Here is a 27,500-nt window from a genome sequence, read left to right as displayed (position 1 = left end):
TCCATTATCATAAAAAACAAGAAAGGATGAGGAAGAATCCCAGTTATTCTTCTGTAGTTGCTATTATGGCCAAGAGGGACACAATTCTATATTCTTAAAACAAAACAACTTTCTGAGCTTGTTTTTTTTTTTTTTTGGTTAAAAAAGCTAAAAATGTTAGCATTCGTAATGCTACCATATGCGCCACTAAACCTATAAAGCCCCCCCTACCAGATTTTCATTCGCCACTCCTTCGCCCTTAATCAAATTTTAACCAAATTTGGTGACTTTTCCAAAAATCTTATTTCAAACATTTTGATATATAATTTAGCTATATTTGATATTGCTGGTTGCCATGGCAACCATAAACTGACAACTATGTCAGTCAGATTTTGCGTATTTTTCTGTTCCAATTCCAATTAACTATATTATAATGTATGAAATGGGCGTTTCTTGGCTGAAATTTGCTGAAGAAGCAAAATGTGAAGTAATTATGGCCCTGAAATGTTTTCCCTATTATTTCCCTTGTTTTTCTGTGACAATGCCTTAAAACAATAGATATAAAAGAGATACTTAAAAATAACAGTATTTTCAAAGATTGCCATTCTATTTGTGTCTTTTTGATTCCTTAACCCAAGTTATACCTCTAATATCATTTGTTTATCCCATTATCAATCTTCAAACTTAAAATTTCAATATTATGGGAATATGAAATAGATAACTATGCATGTACCTATCACAAACAATACATAACAGGTCTCATAATGTATTTCTTTATTCTGTTATCTTATGTTGTGACCTTGAGAAATTTCAACCATAAAAAATAATGAGCTTTGACTTGCAGATCATTTGTGGCAAATATGAAAAATATTGGTCTATGATAAGACATATATACTGGGGATAAAGAAATTATACAGAAAATCATGTTTTTAGCATATTTCCTATGTATTTCTTTATATTTTTGGTAAATAGCGCCCTCTATTGGTGACCTTGACAAAATTCAAGTATGCGGTCATGTAGAGTATGAGTTGCTCTACCCATGTGCCAAATATGACGATGAAACATCAAACAATAATTAAGTTATATAGGGTGCACAATGTCCCCCCCCCCCCTTGGGCCTGGGAAGGGTCAAAATAGCTTCTGCTTTATAGGGTTAAAGAACATAATGGATTTCTCATAAAATAATATAGATATAATTGTGATAAAAATATCACGAAAAATAGGTTGCAGGAAAATGCCTTATTTAACTGCGAAGAGCATGGTGTTTATAACACGGTGAAGTGGTCCGCTCCAAGTTAATGCAACTGGATCCCATGGAAGACCAGCTATAGATTGCAGCGGAATAAGGGTTATCCAGCGATCTCGTCAGACGGAAAACGAAAACAAACATCCGAATAAACAGCAGACGTCTTTAAAAAACAGAAAAGTTATTTTGTGATATACTAAAGAAAGTTTGAAAGTTCATGTACTTGTATAGAATTTCCTAACTTTTACCATTGCTTTGCTACCCATATAATGTACAAATTTTCATAAGTGAAGCATTTCGTCATTCTCTCTTTTCTATTTTTTTTATTTCTTTTTTTTCACTGCCTTGTCCCTCAACTAGTTATTATGACAAGAGGTTATCCAAGAATTTCGTGAAGATACCCCCTCCATTTAGTTTCTTTTTATTAAAAAAAAACGGGTGACGCCACTGTTATCATGTTGTATTTTGTGATCTTTTGCCATCTCTAATGTCCAGAGGCTGATCAAACTCATCCAAAAGTCCAGCAATCACGATCAACAGAATTTGAGGTCTGCGATGGAAGAGTGCAACAGCGATGTCCTGCCGGGTGCTGTTCGTTATTCCGAAGGTTTGTTTTGTTTCCGAAGGTTCGTTACTCCGAAACACACAAATTCCCTATACCTAGAGGTTCGTCAATCCGAAAATGAAAAGGGATTCGTTAATCCGAACATTGGTGGCGTTGTATTCCGAAGGTTCTTTAATCCAAAAGTGAAATAGGGTTCGCTTTTCCAAAGGCTCGTTTATCCGAAAATGAAATAGGGTACGTTATTCCGGAGATTTGTTAATCCGAAAATGAAATAGGGTTCGTTATTCCGAAGGTTCGCTGATTCGAAAATGAAATATGGTCCGTAACGAAAATTCGGAATAACGTCGTACCTCATTTCATTTCAGATTAACGAACCTTCGGAATAACGAGTCTTCGGAATAACGAACCTTCGGAATAAAGAACCTCCGGAATGAATTGCAATCGTTATGCCAACAACGTCAATCAAAATCATGAACGGTTCAAGGAAATAAAATGCTTATATATACAGGAAATAATAGGATGATTTAATGAAGCAAATTGTATATAGGCAACACCAAACTTGAGGACATAAATTGTGAAATTTGTACAAAGAATATTAATTTTCTTCTCTTCATCTCTCTCTCTCTCTCTCTCTCTCTCTTTCCCTTCTCTTTATTGCGCATATGTGTGAACGCACGCATGTCTGTGTATATACGTGCGTGCATAGAATGTGTGTGTGTGTGTGTGTGTGTGCTAAGAGCTTCATTTTGAGGGTGGGTTCGCCCATGACATTTTTTTTTTTCATTTTCCAATATGATACTATCAAATTTCAGTGCATGCAGTAGTCTAATATCCAAGTTCAGCATGTTTCCTCGGAATTTTCACATTTTCTTATTGTTCATTGATCTGTATGAATATTACAAATGTACATTGTGTGGAAAGTTTATAAATGAAATGAAGTGAAATGAGATAAAATGTGAACATCTTCATTAGATACACATATCCTGAAAAAGTTGCACGATAGCACGGCTTGACTTATCAACCATCTATAAATATGTCCAGTGACATACAAACTTCATCTGATCTAAAAATTTGCAGTGGAGAGGAGCAGTCTTGAGACAATGGGATATGTGGAAATCAAAGACTGCATGAAAACAACATTCCTCAATGTAAGTAGTTCACGGAAACAGGTCAGATGGTTATTTGTTGGACAGGAAACCTCTTCATGTGAACTGTGTTTCATGTAAACTCATGGTCTTCTCACTCTGGAAATCTACACCATACAAGCAATGCATTTATGTACACTGTACATTATATTTGACATGTTTAATTTCCTTGAAATGCTGTATTTTTAACAATTCACCCATGCATTAGTTGGTTATGTTTATGGTTTATTTGTTTAAGCGTGGAATATGGAACAATAAAACAAACACACAAACGAAACTCTTTCGTCTATCTGTCTTCTTTAAAAGGTTTCATATATGCCATAAATTAATTGTGCTTTCTGAATTTGTTTCATTAATTATTTGAAAGGGAGCATGTCTACACGTTTAACTCAGAAATCATTTGTTTAACAGTTCACGCAAACATTTTTTTCTAGCATAATGAAAAAAAAAGTAGTTGACTTGCCTTTTTGGTATTGAAAGTGAGAATTGGAAATATGTTATCCTTAACATTATGTCAGTATCAAGAGAAGGAAATGCGTAGCTTTCATACACGGTTACACTATGAGGAATTTCCTCTGTATTCTTTTTCTTGTAATTGTTGTCCATGCGTCACTTCAGTAATTGTTGTAGACTATTCAACCTAAGATGGCGGCACTGAAGAATTGTCCGATTTTCCTCAAACTTTACTGATGTATGTCAGGGATATTGCCCTACTTACTAAATTCATATTCATGATATTGTGTATGAGCATCAGGGCTCATATTGATAGTGTTTATATTCCTAAGATAGTACATATGGTAGCCTATTACTATGAAATTCAAATGAATTGTCATTACTTCAGGACCTATGGGAAAGCCAAATATGAAGTGAATCAATCAAGATGTAGAAATCACACTGTTGTTATAGGGCACTTATCCTATGATGTAGCTGATATAGGTGTGTGCTTTACTCTTCGTGAAGAGTTTGCAGTTTGGCATTTGTAATACATTGTGTTTGTTTGTTTGTTTGCTTTTATTTCTGCATTCAATCAGATGTAATTTGAATGCAAACTTCAAAGAGTACAAAGACAAAGAATAACAAGTGCAGTGAAATAAATCGATAACAGTACATAAATAGATACACATAGGTGATTGCATTGAGCAATGTACATACACAGAAACATAAAATAAGATATACAGTATTTTTCAGTAAACAACAGAGATCATTGAATGCAGGAGACCACCATCATAAGCGATTAAGCTTAATACATTGTGTCTCTCTTGTATGCACTTTATTTCCATGTTTTATGTCCTACTCCTACGCCCCTTTTACACTTTCACGGATTGCATCACGGATGACCACAGATCGTCGGTCCGGGATCATCCGTACTATTTCCGACATGACCGCGTTGACTCCGTGAAGTCATCCGACATTATCCTTGATCATCTGGCATGTCCGCTGAAAAAAAAATGAGCTTGCTTAATTTTTCATCCCGGACATCATGGATGAAGATCAATACAAACTCTTCCTTGTCGGCACCGTCTATATACTCCGTGTTGCATCCGTATTCCTTCCTTATAGGCACCGGCTACTCCGTGTTGCCTCCATGAAGACATCGGAACGTCCGTATTAGCATCGGCTCCATCCGGGATGAGAAATTCGTGTATTTTGCCAATACAAGCTCAGAAAATCAATGAAATTTGCTCACATCTTCACCCATCAGTACAGCAAATCGACTCCTCTAGTAGGTATATATCGCATGAGAAGCTTCAGGGACCCACACACATCTTCCTGCTGTCGTTTTTTTTTTTGTCTTTTGATTTGTCTTAGTTTGTTTTGCTTTGTTTATGTTATTATGTTCCCGCAAAATGAGATTTTGCAACAAAGAGATATGCCTTTATGATGTTGACAAACAGATGCGTATGTAATCTGCTGTAGATTTTCTGGTGTGCTTGTTACATATTCCTCAGCTCTGGAAGCATGTCGCCCAAAAATGATAAAGTATCAAAAGCAAAAGCAAATGTCATGTGTCAACTTTTTGGGGATATCCGTGTAAAGACCGCGAAGGGACCCAGTTGCATCCGTGCTCTTCCTTGATATCCGTGTTAGCTCCGTATCGTTTCCGCTGTGGTCCGCGTTCATATCTTGTCTGTCCGTGTAGGCACCGTACTTGTCCTTGTAGCTTCCGTACTTGTCCGTGTAGACACACAGTTGGGATCGTATTCACAACGGCATTGAGAGGAAAATCGATATTTTGCATGCCGGAACACCACGGATGACGATCCGTGGTCATCCGTGAAGCAATCCGTGAAAGTGTAAAAGGGGCTTTTGCAAGCTGTAGATTGTATTGCATAGTGCTACCTTATTGTACTATGGTTTGTTCGTGCAGTAAAATCTATTTATCTTAATTTAAAAAAAAGATACACCTGTACATTGATTTCTCGATTTTGTTTGTGTTTGGAATTTCCAGTTTGGTTCCTTCTTGATGATCTGATACAATGATTCTTGATCCTTGTGGTTTGGTGTTAAAATGTCATTGATAAAAATATCTGAGGTAAACGTCAGAGGCACAAATATCAGAGGTGAAAACGTCAGCTGTAATAATGTCAGTGGTAAAAAAAAAAAAAAATCTGACGTAAAATGCGTATCTATCATGGCATAATAATCATTCGCCACTTACAATCACTCCGTTTTTATCTTTACTTGTGTTTTCCAAACAGTATGATATGAATATTGCAAATGTTAAGATATTAGTATATTTTACTGGACATACTATCACAAAGGAACGCATTGTTTTATTAAAGGCTGTCAAATAAAAATGGAAGAGCTTGCGTAAAAAGATAACTTGTGATAATGCAGACAACAAAATGGAGTGTTGATTATGTTCATCTAAACGATCAAGGGATTTGTGATGAGACGCCTGATTGATTTTAGAAAGATTCTAATAGAAGGAAAACGTAGATTAAATGTTTCTATTCCATGAAAATCTATTATTTCAACTTCATTATCAATACTTAGGTTTTGTACGATATTGTTTTCCTATAGAATCTTTAATTAATCTTAAATTATTGCGCATATCATTTTAAGCAAAGTCAAATTTTTCACCATTATGTCTAGTCACACGATGCTATGTAGACCAATCATTGAGCTGGACTTCATTAATGAAGAATATGATTTGTAATATCCTCTCATTTGTCTGCAGTTTGCAATGTTCTGTCTCTTTCTTTATCTGTAGTTGGTAGTGACATATCACCCTCTTGCCTGGAGTTGTATCCTCTTCCTTAGCTATTCATAGTTAATTGCTAATAATGTCATGTATTTGTTGTCTGTAAAGCTCGTAAATTCCTCTCTCTCTGTCTTTTTTTAAAAAGATTCTTCTTTCTCTATCTGTTTTTCTCTCTGTCTTAACATTATACTCTTCAGTTTGTAATGCCACGTCTTTTTTTTCTAAAGTTTGTTATGCAATGGTTCTTCGTTTCTTTCCTGAGGTTTGTAATGACATTGCCGTCTTTTTCCTCTTTTATTTGATCATTGGTTCGTTATGCCCTCTCTGCCTTCCGTGCCATGATTTTTGCTCCTGCGACAAAATGTTCCCATGAAATCCGCGGGCTCATGCGAACACAAATTCTACCCACAAACATAAACTTAACCCTAATCTTCATCCTCACTTCAAAGTAAGCCAATAACCACACACGACCCTAACCCTATACATAGAGAAACAATAAGATTGAAGCAAGTTTGCATCATCTCATCTGTCACCCTCTCCCCTCTCCATCAGACATTCATGAGGAAAGATGTCTTCGTGGCAACACAGATGCCTCTCCCGCACGCGAGAGGAGAATTCTGGAGGTTCGTCTACGAAAGGAAGTGTCCTGTCATTATCATGCTCAATCAGATGGATGAGAATGACGAGGTATGTTATTTTGTCCCAAATAAAATGAAATCCATTGATAGAATGATGAAAAGAATGTGACAAGACTGAATCGACACACTTAATACTATTTGTAGTTCAAATTTAATACAAGATAAAAAAGATAATTTTGTAAGCACTATTATACAGAGTTAGGTATGCAAGAGAAGAACGTTTGAAAGTTTGAATGTTGTAAGATTGTCATACTCTACAACCCATTCTGGGTAGCAGAGTCCAAAGTAAAAAATATGTCACATTACTAGTTCAGTTATACAAACAGAGTTACGAATTGCTTCACAAAATATACGGAATGACCATAAAGTAAACAAGAATGTAGCACGAAAAGAAAAGAAAAATGAAGGAAACCGAAAAATGGGGGAAATATGACGAAAGAGAGAGACAGGGGAGATAATCTGAACAATTCAATTCAATTCATTTATTTTCATGCGTCTAATATAGATATTTCATCAGAAATAATAGTACAAGTTCTTTAACCTTGTTAACAATGTGCAAAAACAAACAATATACATGGTAATAACAAAGCAATTGTAATGATAATTGGTCGAAATGGAAATGGGGTTGAACAAAGAGAAGTTTGACGGGACCTACATGAAAGCAAGCTTGTTTGGCTGTATAGGTTCCGAGTAATCAGTGTTTGTGAAAAAAAAAAACAAAAACAAAAACCGGAGAACGGATAGAAGATTAGACCAGCTGATTTATGGAGGAGAAGAGTGAATACTCAGGACGACGCACAAAACTGGTTAAAAAGTACTTACAAATTAAGAGTAATTCAAGAAATGCGAGTGACATAATTGGGGAAAAAATGAAAAATGGGGGAAAAACGCAAGCTTGTACAGAAATATATCCATACGATAATTGAACAGAGAGGAGGAGAAATGGAGAGGAAGGGGGAGGGGGGGGGGAGAAAGCGGGATTCACTGATGCGTGTATTTTCAATTCTAAAATGGCTCCCTTTACAATTCGAAAAACCCACTTCATTATGCTCTATAGTTGTTTGTAAAGCAAAAACAGTATATACTTTGAGAACAAAACGAAGTAGCTGTAATGGTGAACTTGGTAATATCACCACACAGACTTTGTGGTTTCCTTTCAATCAACCAGTCTTGTGTCCAGTACTGGCCCGATCAGGATTCTGCAAACTTTGGCCCCCTCTGTGTCACCGTTACCTCAGCCGAGGTCAGCCGACAAGACTACGTGGTCAGAGAGTTTCATGTGAAAGGAGATGAGGAGGAGGTGAGTTGGGGGTTTAGTACATCAGGTAATGTCATAATGTGGAACATAACTCATTAGCTCGACTCTGACATGCCAATCAATTCAAATCTGGACTGTCTTGTAATTTTGTCCGAATAAAAATGAAAACAACAACTATAAACATTAACCTTTGTATATGATAGGCACTAGTAGGCTTCCCTGTACTCTCACGAGATGCATGTTATTTGCATTAGCTATTTGTTCTTCAGGGATCATTATTGCATGATTGCCATGATTCATCTCATGAAAACTGTATCATTTGATTTACTGGTGTCTCATAAGTAGTGTCGACATGGTATTTTTAACAGCAATGTAAATATTGTAGGTTTGTACTTTCAATATTGGGCCTTTATTTGAAGTTTTTGTCTCGCCTAAGAAGTGGGCGAAACAAAAAAGAAGAAATTACAACAAATCGTTGTCGGCGTAAACGATTTCATGTACCGGTAGACTTCTACTCTCTTTAACTTTCCACAGCATTGAGCTATGACCACCAAACTCACACAACAGGTATATGACCTTCTAAATTGCAGTGAGGTTCAAATATGGGTGAAGTCGATCCAATAAGGTCAAAGGTTAAAAGGCCAATGAACTTGCTTCCGATAGGTACCTATGCATTGTGCTCAGGGTAGGACCTATTGTGGTTTATTCAATATCTTTCCACAGATTTGGCCTGTGGCCACCAATTCACACCGCATAATAATACATCACCTAATAATGCTGGTCAAGTTTTGAGTACTGGGAAAGTCTAAAACGTTAAAATATTACAAGGTCGCCAAGTTAGGCCTAATTAAAAAAAATACTCAGAAACTGCAATATGCAAGCGATGCAGTGCTTGGTGTTTCCCTTGTATGATCACATTATGCATTACAGATGGAAATTTTGAAATATATTTACTCAATTTTCATGAGGCACATTGATCGCCCTACAATATGAGTCGTGAATGCATTGGGCTCGAATATTGCACGAGGCGTGAAATAAGCCACTGTAGGGGGCAATCTCGCGCTGCGTGGGGTATTATGTGCCCAATGCATGAACAAAATCATACATTTTTCGTTTTATGCGACACCTTCACGTCCTTATCAAATCACTTGTTTCCGAATGATCGGCAACACGGGAAGGCCAAAAAAATGAATGTTAACAATTATTAGCTTCTGAATTCCACCCATGTAGTGTATTCAAACGCTCGCCATGAATCGACCACACAGGAATCAATTGCTTTTGTATGAAGCTCTGCAGGGTCTATACCCAGTATGCACTTAAAGTTAGATCTAGAACGTTCTAGGCGATAGATCGATCTGAAATGTCTGTAAATCTAGACTAGATCTATAATGACCAATCAGATCTCTCACGATAGAGACTATAGAGGACTAGACTATGCCTATTTCCGACTATGATTTTGTGTAAAAGCACAGAAAACAAAACAAATTACAAATCCTCAAGTTGACGGCTTGATTTGAGATCACAGGAGTCCACGTAGCAGATCAAAGTCAAAAGCAAAGTGTAGAAGCTAGCGCTAGCTAGCTTCTATACTCTTTGGTCAAAAGAAAAAGCACAGCTGTAATACAATAAAAGATCCTACCATGGAGTGTATACAATCTTTGATACAATGCCATGCATGCTGGCTCAGGTAACGCACTGGAAATGTGGGGCAGCTGTGAGCACACTGTAATGTTAGGGACCGGGATTGCGCAGCGCCTGTAAACCAGAACTTGCTGGCGCTTTGCACGTTAAGAGCGGCCGTACGTGCGTCATGCGGGAGTTGTCCATAAAGGCCGTGTCCCACCAGCTTTGCGTGCGACTTGCAAAGAACAATTTTGACTACCCGGAGGTCCCCGTAGATGATCCGCACATGACAGTACCTAGCATGTATCTCAAAAGTAGTCGCCCGGAGGTGCACACGCATATCTTTTTACCCGCAACCGTGTTTAGGCCCTGTCACACCTTTCCGGGCAAGCTACTCGGGCTTGTTACGAGTAGGGATTCTCTAGCATACCGGACATTCCTGAGGGCGGAAAAGGATTTGTGCGAGTCAGCGTATGTGTCTTACTTGCTGGACGCGTTATACTTGCGAGTATACTGTGTGACCTTTGTACCAGTCGCGTGGGGGCTGACAACTCAGTGAAGGAATTCCTCTAATGGAATGGCTGAAATCTCACAGAATTTCATTATCTTGGCTGCATACGGGACTGCGAAGTACCTGTGTGGGAATTGCCTGGGAAGTACTGCCGCTAAGGGTCTCCTACTGGCGTTCTGCGTGGACCTCTACGGGCATTCCCGCGACTCACCCGGAAAAAGTTTTGGTCATGCTCAAAACTTGGCTGCGGTTAAATCGGACTTGCGTGAGCTCCTCCGGGCAACTACGCGCTAGATACTGTCAGGTGCGGACCAACTGCGGAGAGCTCCGGGGAGTAAATTTGTTTCCCCGCAAGTCAAGCCGCAGAAGTTCCCCCGCACGGTATGACAAGGCATGAATGAACATTTGCAAACATTCTTGTTCGCCCGCTGAAAATCTTCCACGTGCTGGAAACTACCTCCTCGCCACAAGCCCGCGTAGCTTGCCCGGAATGGTGTGACACGTCCTTTAGGCTCATGAAGGGGCTTAATGCACGGCTGTCTCTGTCAAAGAATTTGATAGAGATTTTCTATAAAATGTCATGTGACATGTTCTTGGCCAATGACAATTTGATATCATCTTTAGGTGTTGTATAATGGAGGCTATGGATCACAGCTGGTGAGTGAAATATAATTTTTGTTTCCCTCAACAACAGGTGTTGGTAGTGCAGCAATACCAGGTCTTAGGATGGTTGGCAAGGCAGGCAAGACCTTTCTTCATCAAACCACTTCTAGCTGTGATGGATGCTGCAAAAGAATCAATGGAGAAATCACATTCCTCTGGACCAATTCTTCTGCACTGCATGTAAGTCAACACATTATATGCAATGACAATTATACCACTATGTATATATATATATAATGTAAGCTTTTTTCAGACAGGACTCTTTTATCATCATAGTTTGCAGACAAGGTTTATGTGACAAAGTTAAGTGAACCTCTTTCATTTCATGTTATGAACACGTCTTTTAAAGACTCAAGAGTAAAATGATTGAGTAAACCAATTCTAAAGGAACATGTAATGAATGTCCTCTGCATAACTTACATGAAGCTGAATGACCCGGATCTCTCTTTAAGTGATCAATATTATTGTCCCTCACGGCGTCAGTCAACAATCTGGTTTCATTTAGATAAAAGTCTCGTCCGTTATAAGTTAAAAAGCGATTTCATTTGTATTCGTTTCTTCCTATCATATCCTTCCACTGAGTACGCATTACTTCTGATAGTTCGAATGTTTCTCACTTGAATGGTTTTCTCTTCAAGAACTGCACTTCCTTTTATGAATCAATAATAAGGACTAATTTTATATTCATAAAATGCTAGACCATTCTCATTAATACAGACTTAGTAATTTGCCAAGTGTGTTATGTTATACTTTGCCTACAGATGGTTCTCCTCCCATGACACATAACACTTGACAGTCCTGTTCACATACAAATCTTGCAATACAGTTTGAGCTTACCAGTAGTATCAGATGTGTGTGAAATTCATTCAAAAACAGTGTTGCAAAGTTTTATGCATGCAAAATAGTATTTGAATGACAAGTCAACTAAGTTCAATCCTTGTACAATAAAAGTACCGATTCTGTAAATGACATGATCAGGTATAATGGTGTCTGTAAGTCTCAAGTTTTTAGGAAAAAGGACTATATCAAGTTTGCCAGTATATACTTTGTTAATGACATTTTAAGATGATGGTTTTGAGAGCGTCTGAGAATTAATCAAGCACTCTATCTTCTCCCATGGGCTATCACTGTCAGGAATGGCATCGGACGTTGTGGTGTGTTTGCAACTGTCTACTCCGCAGCAGAGAAAATGATTTCTGATGGTACGATTGACGTCTTCCAGGCAGTTATGATGCTGGGTGAAAACAGAGCCAACATGGTTGAAAGCCTTGTAAGTACTTGATGTCAGTTGAAATCGTGCTATATTATCACACCATCTTCCAGAGAGTATTGTATGATCAGCAGCCTCACTTACACTACATTGGTCAATGATAAGTGACTGACTAGTCAAACCAAGGAGGAAGTGTAGTACCTCCTTGGTCAAACTCGAATATCTAGTTGATTTCCATTGGTCACTTAGTCAATCTCCATATGATGCCCGGTCAGTCTCCTCTGCCCCTTCGTAACCCCATACTTAAACTTCCCCAATTATATGGTCAATCTGTGTTGAGCACCTGGTTGGTCAACTCTGACCACCTGGTGTGCTATCCTGTTGATCATCTGATCAACCGTTTTCCTCTGACCACATGGTTGATTCCCACATACTACTGTATCATCTTACACACAGATGTTTAATTTTGTAATGAATTCATAGATGTGATTATCAGGACAAAATCATTTTCTTGTTAATGTTCACTCATACTCTCAAATACACTTATCTTGTTCGCATAACGTTAATTTCGGTTATACTTGTCTCAGTTATTGCTAAGTTATCTTTACAGTAAAGACAAATTAGTATTTTCCTCCCTGACGAAGGGGGAATCAACCTAAAATTTGGAATTTTAATAAATACAGATTGGTAATAATGCATTTCTCTATCGTGTCATTAAATGATATAAGCAGCAATAGGCTTAAACTCCTAAACATGGCGGGATGGTGAAAGGTGACTTTGTTCGCATTGAAAATAAATCTATGTTGTCAATATGTGTGTATATTACTTAACATCTATATATACATATATATTATATATATATATATATATATATATTCAAATGTATATCTTTATTTTCATACGTGTTTTATATATAGATATATATATATATATATATATATATATATATATATATATACGTGTGTGCGTTTATTTTCTGTTCATGTATAGACCCACAAATTCTTGTTTTTTATCAGGTATTAACTAACTCTCAATCGCAAAAATGTTTGACGTCATGCGAGATGAACAATAAGGAATTCAAAATGTATGAACATTGCAACATTGTTTTGACAATACTATTCATCAAGAAAGTATTGGAGATTCTTTTCACGAGTATAGGCTTTAAAACTGTGTCAAAATGAAAATTAATATGTAGATGTATTATAGTTTAAATTATGCTCTGACTGAAAAGAAAAATGTGTGAACATGATACATGCCATCATTCCTCATCAAAGTAGGCTACAAAATGTATATGCAGGTGTAGGTGATATAATTTCATAAGTGTTCAATATGACAGAATGAATTAAAACCTTGCTATTAACAGGAGCAATATATGCTGTGCTATGACGCCTTGGCTGAACACATGAAGAAGTTTGAGAAATATTTCAGTCTGGACCTCTGAATGGATGCAAGGATCTCAACCAACAGAACAATGAAATGATCTGAATTTCTTAAGTTCCTGAATCCAGTGAAAATGTGTCCTTCAAGAATGAATGACGTCACAAGTTTTGAAGGAATCTCCATTATAAATCTTGAAGTGGAAAAAAGAACAACAACATTGTGGCGAGTGTGAAAAGCAAAAGTTGTTTGAACGTAGTCTAGTCGTTTTGTAACTTGCAGAATATTTAAGAAATGAGTATAATGGTATTGTATTGTAGCTGTAATTTAGATTTTGGTTGAAAATACATGTATGATTATGAAGGCTTCAACATGATGTTTGACAATACTAGTAGGAGATAATGAGTTATAAAAACTTTAGATTGAACGAATGTTTGTGATTTAAGAAAGTCAGCAAAGTATAGACAAAAAATATGATACATAGCAATTAAATAGATTCTGTGTGTTCCGTCAAAATTACAAAGATGTATTATCTTATGTTCCTGACACTCGATGAACTCATTGTGAACACAGAGAGGAGCTAAAAATTTCCAGACAACACTGAAGGCTTGTAAAAATTTCCTTCTCTTTACAAAAGTTTAAAAAGTGCAAGTCATCCCGTGTCAATTATAGCTGATGCTCACCCTTCTATGGACATTGATATGTGTGTATATGAAATCACCTTTTTCACATGGTTTGAACTTGATTTATTTTAGTTATGAATACCCCGATATGAACCCGAAGAGGTAAATCTGGCCATTATTGCACTGACTTATTTTCTTTCTGCCATGCCCTGTGTACGTAGCAGATTATGAGAGCTGTGATGAAAAAGTGTGAACTGATGAGATGATAACTTGTTGATATTCAATTCAGGTTAAATCTGTTCTCATTTTGCGACCAAAACATACATATCACTTTCTTTTGTAACAGAGAATAAGATAAACAAGAAAATGTGAAATCGACAGACTAAGAAAAAATAGTGAAACCTTTTAGTAATGATACATTTTAATGAATGCTGATATGATCAAAGAGAAGTAAACAATATGCAATGAAAGAAAAATGGAGTGACCCACTGAAAAGACTAGTATGCTTATGTTGGAAAAAGCGTAGCCATGTCAAGCTTAAGGTAAACATTTGGTAGGTTCACATGTTTGGATTATTTGTTCATTTGAACAATAATTTGTATATGAATTAATTATAGTTTATTATATGTATACTATAATATGTTGCAATATCGTTTCATAACACCAATTGATTGAAGTACGAAAAAGAATACTGAATGTACAGGTATTATTATTTTATATATTGCCAATATCATATACAGTGTAGTATGGTAGTCGACTACAAAAGTGTATCTTATACCCAACGAGTGCTTGCATTATATGACTTCACGTTGTTTTCCCAATGCAGTGATGCTGACGTTCAAATATATTCACTTATTTAAGCGTCAAATTGACTCTTACATTAATGAAACTCAGTGAATTGTGAACGCGGAGAGGAGCTGAGAATTTTTAGACATTACTTAAAGCTTCTAACAATTCGCTTCTCTTTTCAAAAGTTTGAGAGAAGGAAGTCATCCCATTTCAATAGTTCATGTTCACCCTTCTATTATACGCACATAGACATGTATGACTTATAAATCACCCCTTTTCACATGGTTTGAACTTGTTTAGTTTTAGCTATGAATGTCTTGTATATAAGCTGTAGATTACTGAGATACCCTGGTCATGTGCAAAGTCACCTACTTCTTGCAAAATATATGGTGCGTATATTTGCATTAGAATGAAATGGATTTGCGTAAGAAAATCACTTTACATTGTCCTCGTAACAACAACAAAAAAATAATTGCCTATACAAGGTAGGTATCTTGTTATGTCAACCTTTAATTGAGGGAAGCAATTGCGTTCTCAGAATTTTACACGGTTTTCTGATATTGTGTGTTTAAGTAGACTAAAGAGTGCATATTGGTTGCGTAGAGGGATGATATGAATACGAATAGGCAAAGATACATATCCATTTCTACAAATTAATGTCACCCATCACACCATTAAAGTTCATCACACATAAACAATCGTTCATAAACATATATGCAAAGGTGGCTGCAAGTGGTTCAGGAGCTATTGGTGTGGAACATCAACTAATTGCAGGGAAATGCAGCTGAACAACACCTTGGACACTGACAGGCTGTTACAGTGAGACTTGCTGTCCTATTGCCATAATGATTACACAGCCTTGTGGCCTCTTCATTGACATTTGTATGCAGGATTGAACCAAGCGTTGTGAATAACATTATACATCTTCTTTAGCTAGTTGTAGTGTATGTGTTGTAGTGTATTATACCAGCCACAAAACTTGAATTTTTAAATGCACATATGGCAGCATATTTTTGCAATATCTCGCTAGTTCATCTTTGTAACGATGTTTCCTATAACTGTATTGTGTATTTTCACGTAGTATGATGTTTGTTGTTGCTGCAGGGCGCCTATGGAAAGCAGTTTATGAAAACTGAACGTGCCAACCCTGCAGTATGAAATAAATAAAACAAAAGAAATATGAATAAATAAATTCTACAAATGACACAAGAATAGCTTTTCTCTCTCAGTTGGCTACGCATGTGTGGAGTCGAGAAGTGTTCAAGATCAAGTATCTTGATTATGATTTTATTTAAGCAATGATAAATTGCCTATAGGAAATTGAATTTAAGTACTTGTACTGGGGAATGTGCGTAGATTATCTGTCGCTAGTTTCCGACATAGGAGGTTCTTGTTTGTGATTTGTATGTTTGTTTTGTTTTGAGGGAGGACTCTTTCTATAACAGCTGCTGCTGTTATTGACAGCGGTAACAACAAAACAATAAAAAAGATAATAGAAATAATGACAATAGATATAATGATTTGAACAAAATGATATCGATGACTATTAAAGTCGCTAGTATTTAATAACAATAATTGTAATGATGATTCATTTCATATGCTAATTACCATTACTGTTATTATTTTACTATCATTGTGTGGGATTTGCAAAGGTATTTTATTTCTAATCGTTTACATGGAACGGTGTATGTGTTCATGTCTGTATTTACCTAAAAGTGTGTGTTTGTCTATGCGTGTGCGTGTGTGTTAAGCCATCTGTACGTGTGTGTGTGTGTGTGTTTGTGATTGTGTGTCTGTGTGACTTAGAGAGAATGACTTCAATATATATATATATATATATATATATATATATATAACATATATACAATATATGTATGTACATATATATATATATTATATATATATATATATATATATATACAGTGCGTATCAAAAAAACGCAACAAGATTTAATTTCGAATTTGTGAAGATTGTGTCAACTTTACACCAAAGTGAGTAGCATCATCTTAAAGCCACATATCTCTTCTTTCCAGTGATATCTTATTTATTCTTACACGGTCATGGATGGCTGAGTAATCATTCTTTTTGGACAATGGGTCAAATTTGACTTGGGACCAAATTTCAGTTTCTGTATTCAACTATGACACCGATTTTCGTAGAGAAAAGCTGATTGTCTGTTCTGGACTTTCTGGAAACGGTTTGCTCCTAGGGCCTTCTTCTTCGAAAACAACATGAACGGAAATGGATACTTACAAATTTTAAATGAAATATGATTCCTGAATTAGTGGAAAATTTTCCTGTGCAACAAAGGAGTGTGTTCAGATGCCTATGGTGGGCACAGGATGGCGCACCAGCCGATCGACTAGTTGCAGTAAGAAACAGATTGGCTGAGGTATTCGGAAATCGGGTGATTGCCTTGTATCATGATGTGGAATGGCCACCACGATCTCCAGATCTGACTTGTGACTTTTTTCTTTGGGGTTATCTCAAGAGCAAAGTGTTCATTACTCCTCCACCTGACATTGCAACTGTAATGAGACAAAGAATCACTGATGAGTTTGAAGCTCTACGCCACCAAGCCCCAATGATTCTCAGGGCTGTGCGTGAGATGGCTAAAAGCTAATCTCAGTGTGGAAAGAAATGGCGGCCATGTCGAGGGGAATGGGATGCAATGTTAAAAAGAGATACTAGTATCCGTAAGAAGACAATGGTAAGTTGCGATCATTAATTTTATTAATTGTAGATCATTAATTTCATTAAAATTAATTTCATTATTCCGTTTGTTTAGTTAATTTCTAATAAGGTGCATTGATTCTTGCTGTGCCTAAACTTGGTCCCAAGTCCAATTTGACCCATTGTCCCAAAATAATGATTACTCAGCCATCCATGACCGTGTAAGAATGAATAAGATGTCATTGGAAAGAAGAGATATGTGGTTTTAAGATGTTGCTACTCACTTTGGTGTAAAGTTAACACAATCTTCACAAATTGAAATCAAATCTTGTTGCGTTTATTTTGATACGCACTGTATACATATATACAATATATGTATGTACATATATATATATATATATATATATATGTATACATATATGTACATATATATGTACATATATACATAGATATATATAATATAGATGAAGAGTTCCTCTCCAATCCATTCTTCATCCAATTGGGTTTTTTTTGACAGAAATGTGCTAATTTTAGTAGTCCGACACAGTAATCTTTTCAAAGACCTGACATTCTTGAGCGAAATTTATGGAACTGAATTGATTTTAGAGAGTTGCCAGCCACTGGTGAACGCCCTCTCCCCTTATACTGCAAGATATACCAACTTTATAATTATGTGTGATCTTGGGGAAGCTACCTCATAGGTGATTTAGCAGACGAGTCATTACAAATGTTAATCTCCAGGGAAAACACAAATAAAGCAGAAACAGTCTATTGAGCTTGACACTTTATGTAATAGTTGCAATTTATCAATATTGTGAAAATGAAGGATTGTACTACGACTTCTGATGCGAGCATCTTTCCCGAAAGATGTACATAGTAAGAAAGTTACAAAGAAGCATACATTATTTAGTCCTTATGCCGTGCCGATAATAATATGAGAACTGTTATAACAAGAACAACCGTGATGTCAAAAAAGGCTCACGCGGTAGCAGCCATGATTACCCAACAGCAAGCGGTATCTGAGGAAAGAAAATGAAGAAGACTATCCATGCCGTCTGTGAGCTTTCCTCCATACATGATAAAGAAAGGTATAAACTGCCATCATTTCCAGAGTGTAACACAAAATCGTTCTGAGCTAGCTATACATTGTAAAAAGACAAATACATCAGTGGGAGAGTAGGCCTATTGTTTGCACAACAGGGCATTCGATTGTTCAAAGGAAAACTGTTCGACATACTAACAATACAAGGCATAATATATAGCCACAGTTGTAATTAGTCTGCAGACCAACCTTAACCCGTTTGGGACGTTTTGCTTTGCCGGGCGAACACCCACAGACGGACAGGTTTTCCAAAATCGAGCCGAACTCAGTGTTGCTAAGGGGGTGTGACTTACCGTCCCGCCATATACCCAATTATCAAATTGCCGTGTATGAAGTGTAGAAATTCGCTTTCTGATTGGGTGGATAACGACGGCTCATGAATAATAGGTTCACTTCCCCTCGACCTGGGTTCGCGCGGGCGGTTTGAACTTCATACGTCAACCCATGGTGACGCCGGGCTCAACGTGCAAATCGAAAAGTGCCTATTGTACGATCGTCAACTTACGTTCCCTCGTCAACTCAGAACAGTCAATAGCGCCTTTTATTACTGGACAGCACGCTATAGCAAAGGTGTCGCAAATTTTAACTACATTTAGTCTTGAATTTACTAATGCACGGAGGCATTGTTTTATGGAAACTGTAATCCATTGACTACAAGCCTTCAAAGTCTTTCGATGAAAATCGATTGTATACAGCCGTATTTCCATCTACACGACTATAAGACACGGTGAGTAAATATCGTATTGTAGCGATATCAATAGCACATGAACCCACTCTTGACTTCCTGTATATTGTTTACAAAATTCCTCACCATAGGCAGTCAAGGAATTTTGGAAACAGTAGGAACTTTATTGATTGAATACAAGATACAATGTATGAAAAGTTGTAACGCCTGCCTTGTCCCCGATACTTGTATCCAAGTACAAAGCTGGCGAACCTGCAACAGAAATACGTGGCTTCATTTTAATTTATCCACATTAAAAAAACAAACAAAAAACGGTGAAAACCTTCTTTGGCACGCCAGAATTTACTGGTGGCGAGAATATCTCTGTCTACAACCATTATGATTTATACATCAAATATGCATACGTTGTTGCTGCTGTACACGCTATATTCATCTCATAGTAAATTGACATCTTTTCAAATCATGATGCACAACGTATGAGGTTTTATTTCCGTTTGTGGGTTGGGTTTACAAACTGTAAAGTTAAGCATGTTGAGACGTGAGATTGTCGATATCACCAACACCCCAAAACGACGACAAAGTCGCCATTTATCAAGTCTGCTGCTACCAATGCTACTGCGTATAAGTTGGTTGATATGTAATTCTTTCGACGTAGAGTGTATGTAACCAGATTCATGCCTTGAATGAAACAGCAGTACCATTTTCTCCTGTTATACTTTAATATTTGTATGTGCCTAATCGTGCTTAACTTGTGCCAGTTACAATACGAAAGGTATCAAAGTCACACATGTTCATGGCGTTCTATCATTAAAGTTTGTACTAAAAATTCACAAGCCATATTCATTTGAGTTCATTTCACATTTGCAACTCTGTGTGTCACCACTGATGATATACTCTCTGCATGTGAGGTGTCATGATTAAGTTTATTCAAACTTGCTCTGAAAACAACTATTATCGTTTATTGTTCAATCGTCCTTAGATTTACGTCTGTGCGGAGCTTTGTAGCCTCTAAAGACTTGTTCGAGTGTTACGAAATAGATTTCTAATTATCCAAACGGAGTATGATTAAATTCCTATCAGTAATTACGAAGTATAAGTAGAAGAGGATCCTACCCAGCATCACATAGGCCTACTTAATACGCTATAATTCTGAACCTTCCCTTTCTTACACTCTACAGAAGTCAAACCTACGACTCTATGTTGATGTTCTGGCTGATTGTTTGACATGATGAGATGTCTGAAGGTTGCTCCGCATCATGTTTGTGCGCAATATTGCTTGTTTAGGATGATCGGAATAACGAGAGGATGTCTGTCTGCATTTGCATCCAGTATTTGTCTTCGAGTTCCATTTGGAGCCTTTCCTCTTTGAAAAGATGGTGTATGTTCCCTTGCTTTTTTAACCAGCTGGCACGGCTCGGAATTTCATCCTTCTTTGAATTTTGATTTCACTGCCTTAAACACGTTGGAAAAGTACATCTTGTATACTGGATCAAAGAGACGCGACACCGTTCGCTACTCAAATTTCGTCGTTTTTGCAGGGACTATGGCATTATTAATTTTTATAAAATGGGTTCAAGAATGTAGCCAATAGGAAGCGCTTAAATGAGTCACTTGTGCTTTGGTTACTCAGTCCCATTGCACTGCGTGTTAAATCCTATTGCCGATCGTCTGTGCGCGCGGCGGCTCCTTTGAATTGCATGCATACGCGCTGTCAATCCTGTAAACAACTTCTAGTTCGGACTGCCGGCCGGGCGGCCGGCCTTTCTTCCCTTGTGCATAACATGTGTGGTGTACGTATACGTACAGTGTACAGTAGACCAAGCGTTGTGGGACCGGACGCGTACATGGAGTCACTTTGAAGGGCAAATCCAACGATTTAGCAGGTCAATTCTCACGCCGTTTTCAGAGTACGTTGTCTAGTAGGCCTATATGAGGAGTCTATATCAAGTCTTTAAGGTAAAGGGTGCATATTCTATGTAAAATAAGTAAGTTTTCATGCGGGAACTTAAGTGTCCGGAAACCCAACCCCCCATCTTACTTATACTGTATGTGCGGGATTTCTGAGTGCGACGTGCGTAAATGTTTGGGACGAACATCTTCGGACGTCTTGACCCACAAAGGTACGTGAAAAACACTGAAAAATGCTATTAGTTTTCGAATTTTCGACCCATTTTATAAAACAAATGATGCACAGGATTACTTCGTGGCGTTAGTGGAGGCGTATAGCTCACTCTCGGGTATTTACAATGTAGTGCTGTGCAACATGCACGAGGCGAATTGTAAATACCCTCGAGTGCACTATACGCCTTCACTAACGCACTCTATCATGTGCATCATTTGTATAACAACAATACATACAAATGCATCGGTATATATATATACATATATATATATATGTATATATTTATATATATTGTATATATATATATATATATATATATATATATGTAACACTATTTCCGGCCATTTGGAAAAACGTTGAATATGACATATATATTATATATATATATATATATATATATATATATATATATATATAATACATATACAACTTCTACCATGATGACGCGACACCAATAAAGTACATCAAGTAGGTCTATTATATCTATGTTAATAACAATAGTAGGGATGTATACCTCTTCAACTGAGGATCAATTTAAAGCAAATTGAGATATGTCCTTTTAAAAGTTTTCATCCTGCACCACACACATTTGAAGTAAACAATAATTATACAGATGAACAGGGTTTTTTTTTTCAACGTCGAAAGATAAGATCCTTTTGTCCGAGTTGTGTACAGGCAGTCAACATTTTACGCGCCCAGTCTGGTGATGTAGGACCTTTACACTATATTCTTTGCTTACAGGTTTTTTTTTAATAACCGACACTGTTGTAATTAAGTTTGTCAGGGTAACTCAGAATGATGATGAATGTAATTCTGTATAATACGTCGCTATCCAGATCAGTGTCCAAATTATTCACTGTTAAATGTCTGTCCTTTAAAACTGTGCACCTCATCCAGTTTTAATTATATGCCACCAGAAGCACAAGCAATTAAACAAACAAACAACAAACGAGCAACAAAAGAACAAAACATTGAATGTAACACACACTTATGAATCACTCTACACGGTATGCCTATATGTGACACATTGAGATTATTGGAAAACTGTTTATTTATTCAATGCAGAACCTACATCAAAGTCAGAAAACAGTGTAACATTGGCTAATAAAGTCATATTGAGTGAATATGCTAGAGAGTTCACCTACATATCAATGCCTAGAATGGGATTGTAAGTATGTGTAAAACAAATAATGCTATCATAATTTTTATCATTTAAGAACAAGATTTTTGTTTTTTCATCACAAGAATAATAATTGTCATATCAATCGTTAATTTGACTGATACTAAGTAACTTCCTCTTTCTTTCTCTCTGTCTCTCTTTCTCTCTCTCTAAATCATTTGTGTTTGATAATGTACATGATCTTGTTACAACTTACACACTGATTAGGGTGTTTTACACTTTGATGCGTAATAAGTTATTCCGCCACATGCACTTATAGTTGGTACTCTGCTGATCGATCTCAGTGCCCCTTATGAAAGGACCGCAGTTTCCGCAATAAATAAAAAGTTACATCTTGCTTTTCCCTCCTACACGTATCTTAAAATCAATCAGTACAAACTTTTTGATATCTATTACCTATTATGTGGGATCTATTGAATCGTATATCCTTCGATACGATTACAAAACAAGGCAAGTGCCAAAATGTGTTTCGCCCATTCGCGTAGACCAAGTATATTAATGTTTTTCTAACTCCCGGAAGTTCATTGACCCCACCTATGACCTTTGACCTAGTGGTGACCTTCAACTCACCAAGGGACATTTACCAGCCAAGTTTGGCCACAAACGGACATATGGAGCAAAAGTTATGAGTCATTAGAAATCGACACGCGCCGTAAAAAAATTAAATTCGGCCCTAAAAGTTTGCTTACCCCTGTCTGTGACCTTTGACCTTGTGGTGACCTTCAATTCCCCAATGGACATCTACCATCCAAGTTTGGTCATAAACAGACATATGGATCAAAACTTTTGAGCCATAATCAGAACACGCCGTACAAACATTGGGCCCTAAAAGTTCGTTGACCCCTGTCTGTGACAAGTGACCTTATGGTGACCTTCAAATCTCCAAGGGACATCTACCATCCAAGTTTAGCCACAAACAGACATACACATCAAAAGTTATGAGCCAATAATTAAAACGCGCCGTACAAACGTAACATTGGGCCCTAAAGTTCATTGAAAACCCTGCCTGTGACCTTTCACCTTGATGTGACCTTCATGTTTATCAAAAAGTGTGACTTTGTATAACCACTCTTCCCTCCAAGTTTGATTGAAAATGAAGTTCTCAGTAGAGAGTTATTCAAAGTTTTTTGTAGCGTTACGGACGGACGACGGACGGACGGACAGACGCCGCAGGCGATCCCTGAGTCTCCCCGCACCTCCGGTGGGCTCGACAAAATGGAGAGAAAAAAAAACAACTATGAAATTTGTTCTAATGGACATCTGATGTAAAAATATTAATAGTAATACAAATGACAATGACTACACTATAATACGCCATGGAATAATGCCACAAAATGCTTCAAAAAAAAAAATGAAGAACCTCGGAAAAACAGTATGCGTTGAATTTTTCGAGATGTTACTTTCCTGGAAATGGTATTTTCATTTTTCCAAGTTTCGATTGAACAATAGTGATTTCTATATTTATCACTTGAGCGAAAACTCAACCCTCACATTTAGAGTTGCTTACTGATCCAACCTTTACTCACAATGACTGTATATGGTGCAATACGCTACAATTTAATGTTGTACGGTAATCATAATGAAAAACACCGGTAACGACAGCCACTGACCATAAAATACTTATTAACTTTGAAATAATGCCTATAACAATAACAGGATTCTCATAACCCGTATACTTATGACAACAAGGCATCAAGAAACCATTTTACGAGAGTGTAAGTCTCATTTTCTTGTGACAGATTTACTATGATATATAGGACTATATTTACTCAATCCACATTTACTTTTGATGGACCAAAATTTTGGAATAACCTCAGTGATAATTCAGAAACGACCCCAAGTTTGAATTCTTTTAAACTGAAGTTAAAGACACTATTTTTAGATATTTATAAAAAATTCATTTGAACGTCATCAAATACATATATATATGTATATATATATATATATATATATATATATATATATATATTTATATATGCAACCCCCACACCCCTTATTAAACTCCATGGGCGACCAATGTTGTACAGAGGCGGATAAATTTTGGTCTGGTCTGTTAGCTTCTCTCTGTACTGGTCGGGGGTTAGCTAATCACATAGACACCAATCATCAACAAATTTCCAAAAGTCAAAAAGAGATTAATTATTGCTTCACAACAACAGTGAATATAAAATGCGGGAGAAGGGATAAAATTTATATGGATAATGTCAATGCTGCGCACAGCATATTTATTCACCGACCTGCCTTCTCGTAGGTCTGAAATGTAGATACTTGATTACAAACACCAATTACTTTCCTTACAACACAATTGAACACATTATTTATCACTTTACTCTTCTACACCTTTGGAGACCGTTTCATATTTTACCATCTTAATCTATGGGAAAGGGAGGGATTTGGTTAATCGGGAAATGATGTTAGTGGGTGTGGCCACTTATCTCGACATCGGCATGGTCGCGGGATGAGGTTCTCGTCTGCATGTCGATCGAGCTCGTCCACGGGGCTGGGGCGTCTGTTAACCGGTCTGCTTTCACTGCTTCCTTAAAACGATTCGTCACCATTGCCGTCCACGTTGTGGCAACCTGACAGGACGCTTCAACATCTCTGATGACACCAGTTGACTATCTGGAGTTCGTTACACCCTAGATTGGGGTAAAGCAAAGTTCTGTCTTGTCGTGACGTATACAGTTTCTCGACTTGTTGTTGTTCACCGGTTGACTCATTAACTCTTGGGCAGTTCAACCAAGATCCTCGTCACATTTACAGCGTCGATAGAGTTTAGTTGATTAATATGGAGGGGAGCATGATGGATAAGGAAGGGGATCTCCTGACTCTATCTCTGTGGTCTCCAACTATTCAAAGTACCTCAACGTTCCGAAATACTCTGCAGCCTTTGCTTCACTAAACAGTGTGAAGCCGCTCCCATGGTGCTTGCCACGCTTCTCTCTCCTCTCTTCTATTTGCTAAAACTGGGTCTTTTATAACAAATTTACTATTGGTATCCTTTTCCTAAAAGTATTTCATTGGCTAAATCTTATTTTGGGGTGTGATCTTCACTGGAAATTAATTTCTTATTGGTCAGTTGTTCCATTAGCTCCTCCCATTCGTTTCTGTTGAACTCCGTTTTCTCTGATTCATCTCAATTTTTCATTAACTCGCCCACTGTCTTTTGGTTTCTTTATTTCCTTCTTCTCTGTAACCACTGGTCAAGACTTATTGTTTCTTGGATAATAAAATCATAAAACAAATGATGATGATGATGATGATCCACAGCATTTGTATGGCGCCATATATCTGTCATAGAAACATTCAAAGGCGCAATGAATGCTAGTGTCCTTATGACGTCCAACGTCATCGTCATCATTTTTCTGGGTCGTTGTCCCTGAATTTGTCTTTGGAATTCCTGTCTGACCTACTGCACTAAAGTACATCAAAATAAAGGAGAAGTTCTGGCTGGAGAACGACCTTCCAGCCCAGAGGGTCATTCGTGATTAGGGATCAGAGGGCAAACACACGTCATCATTCCCATAATTTGGATTGGGGCTTTGGGGATGGAGAGTGCGGAGAACTGACCACTAGCAGGAGAAAGTAGTCAATGTCAAACTCATAAATTCCTAGGACCAATAACTTTTCTTGGGAGAGGAGAATTGACCAAAAAAAAAAGGAAGTCTAGCTGGAAGCAAAATAAAGGGTTTCATAAACTCCAAGAAGGGAAAAGACTGATTCCTATTGACGTCACAGGGTGACTTGGAAAACAACTGTAATGCTTCTGTTTTCTTTAACTTTCTATCTTCTTCTATTCTTTATTATAATGTGCTAGTAGCCATCTGGGCTACATATATATATATATATATATATATATATTAAATATATACTCAAACTTGTTGATTTCTCGATGAATGTAGAAGTACTGTAATATTCACTTTCATTTTATGCGTATGGCTTAGCGGCTCCGTTCCCTCATCACTTTTCGTCTCCACAATCGACATTGTTTTTCTTTCTATTTTCCAACCATGTTATCAGTTCTTCTTCATTTTTCTGTCTTTCCTTTCCTGTTCTACAGTATTTTCTGCATGACAGCGACTTCCATGTTTGTGGACTTGTCTGGGTGTTTGTTTAAGGCCAGTTAGGTTTTTATTTGTAGTTTGTGTAATCCTTTTTGTAAATTTTGTTTCATGTGCTAAGTAGAAGATCAAAGATATAAGATGTTAAACTGTTTTACTATACGTTTTGGGGGGAATGCACCCTACAAGCTTTGCTTTTTCAGCATTCCTCCCCATCGCCTGCATTTTCTGAACTTCAGAATGTTTTTGTGTTTTTTCCTTTTCACTCTATCATTTGTATATCCATAAATTCCATTTATCATATTTTGTAATATTGACACATATATGTACTTATATTTCATGTTGAAAGAAAAAGGTATTTACAAGTTATGGTGGAGATGGAAAAAATAAATGAAATGAAATGATAGATTAATTTCTACGATTAAGCACGTAAAATTACTTTCGAAATAATCTCCATTAAACACTTGTGGATATCATGTCAATTCTCGGATAGGAAGACATTTCATTACGTATAAAGACACATTCAACATAGCACGTATACAATCTTTTGTCATCAGATGACACAACATTGCATATAAACAAGCAACGTAGTAATACTATTTATAAGTGCTTGGAAATCGTTTTTCCTGTGTTGAACATTGATTATGACATACAAACCCTCAGAATAATAACGACACTGCAGCATGAAAATTTACAATAAGTGATATTCTGTTTCTTTTTATTACGCTTGTGTTTAAAAGATGCAAGTGCTACTCTATTGTCCATCTTTAGCTCAATGGTACTAAAAAATCTGAAGCCATCTGAAGCCACAAGAAGCCACAATTGCCGTCTTGAAAAAAAAAAAA

General features: G+C 37.0%; 1 protein-coding gene across 1 annotated transcript in view; it reads left to right on the top strand.

Moving 5' to 3' along the window:
* Positions 1 to 13,484, top strand: part of LOC140237166 (uncharacterized) — an 80,838-nt gene extending 67,354 nt beyond the window's left edge. Inside the window, exons 21-26 of the mRNA XM_072317108.1 lie at positions 1,721 to 1,816; positions 6,693 to 6,827; positions 7,947 to 8,078; positions 10,865 to 11,013; positions 11,968 to 12,103; positions 13,407 to 13,484. Coding sequence (XP_072173209.1) covers positions 1,721 to 1,816; positions 6,693 to 6,827; positions 7,947 to 8,078; positions 10,865 to 11,013; positions 11,968 to 12,103; positions 13,407 to 13,484 — 726 coding nt within the window. The remainder of the gene's footprint in view (positions 1 to 1,720; positions 1,817 to 6,692; positions 6,828 to 7,946; positions 8,079 to 10,864; positions 11,014 to 11,967; positions 12,104 to 13,406) is intronic.
* The last annotated feature ends 14,016 nt before the right edge of the window (positions 13,485 to 27,500 follow it).

This window comes from Diadema setosum, chromosome 13, assembly GCF_964275005.1.
Source record: "Diadema setosum chromosome 13, eeDiaSeto1, whole genome shotgun sequence".
NCBI lineage: Eukaryota > Metazoa > Echinodermata > Echinoidea > Diadematoida > Diadematidae > Diadema > Diadema setosum.
The sequence above is the reverse complement of the archived record's forward strand: the minus strand, read 5'-3'. Positions and strand labels throughout refer to the sequence as shown.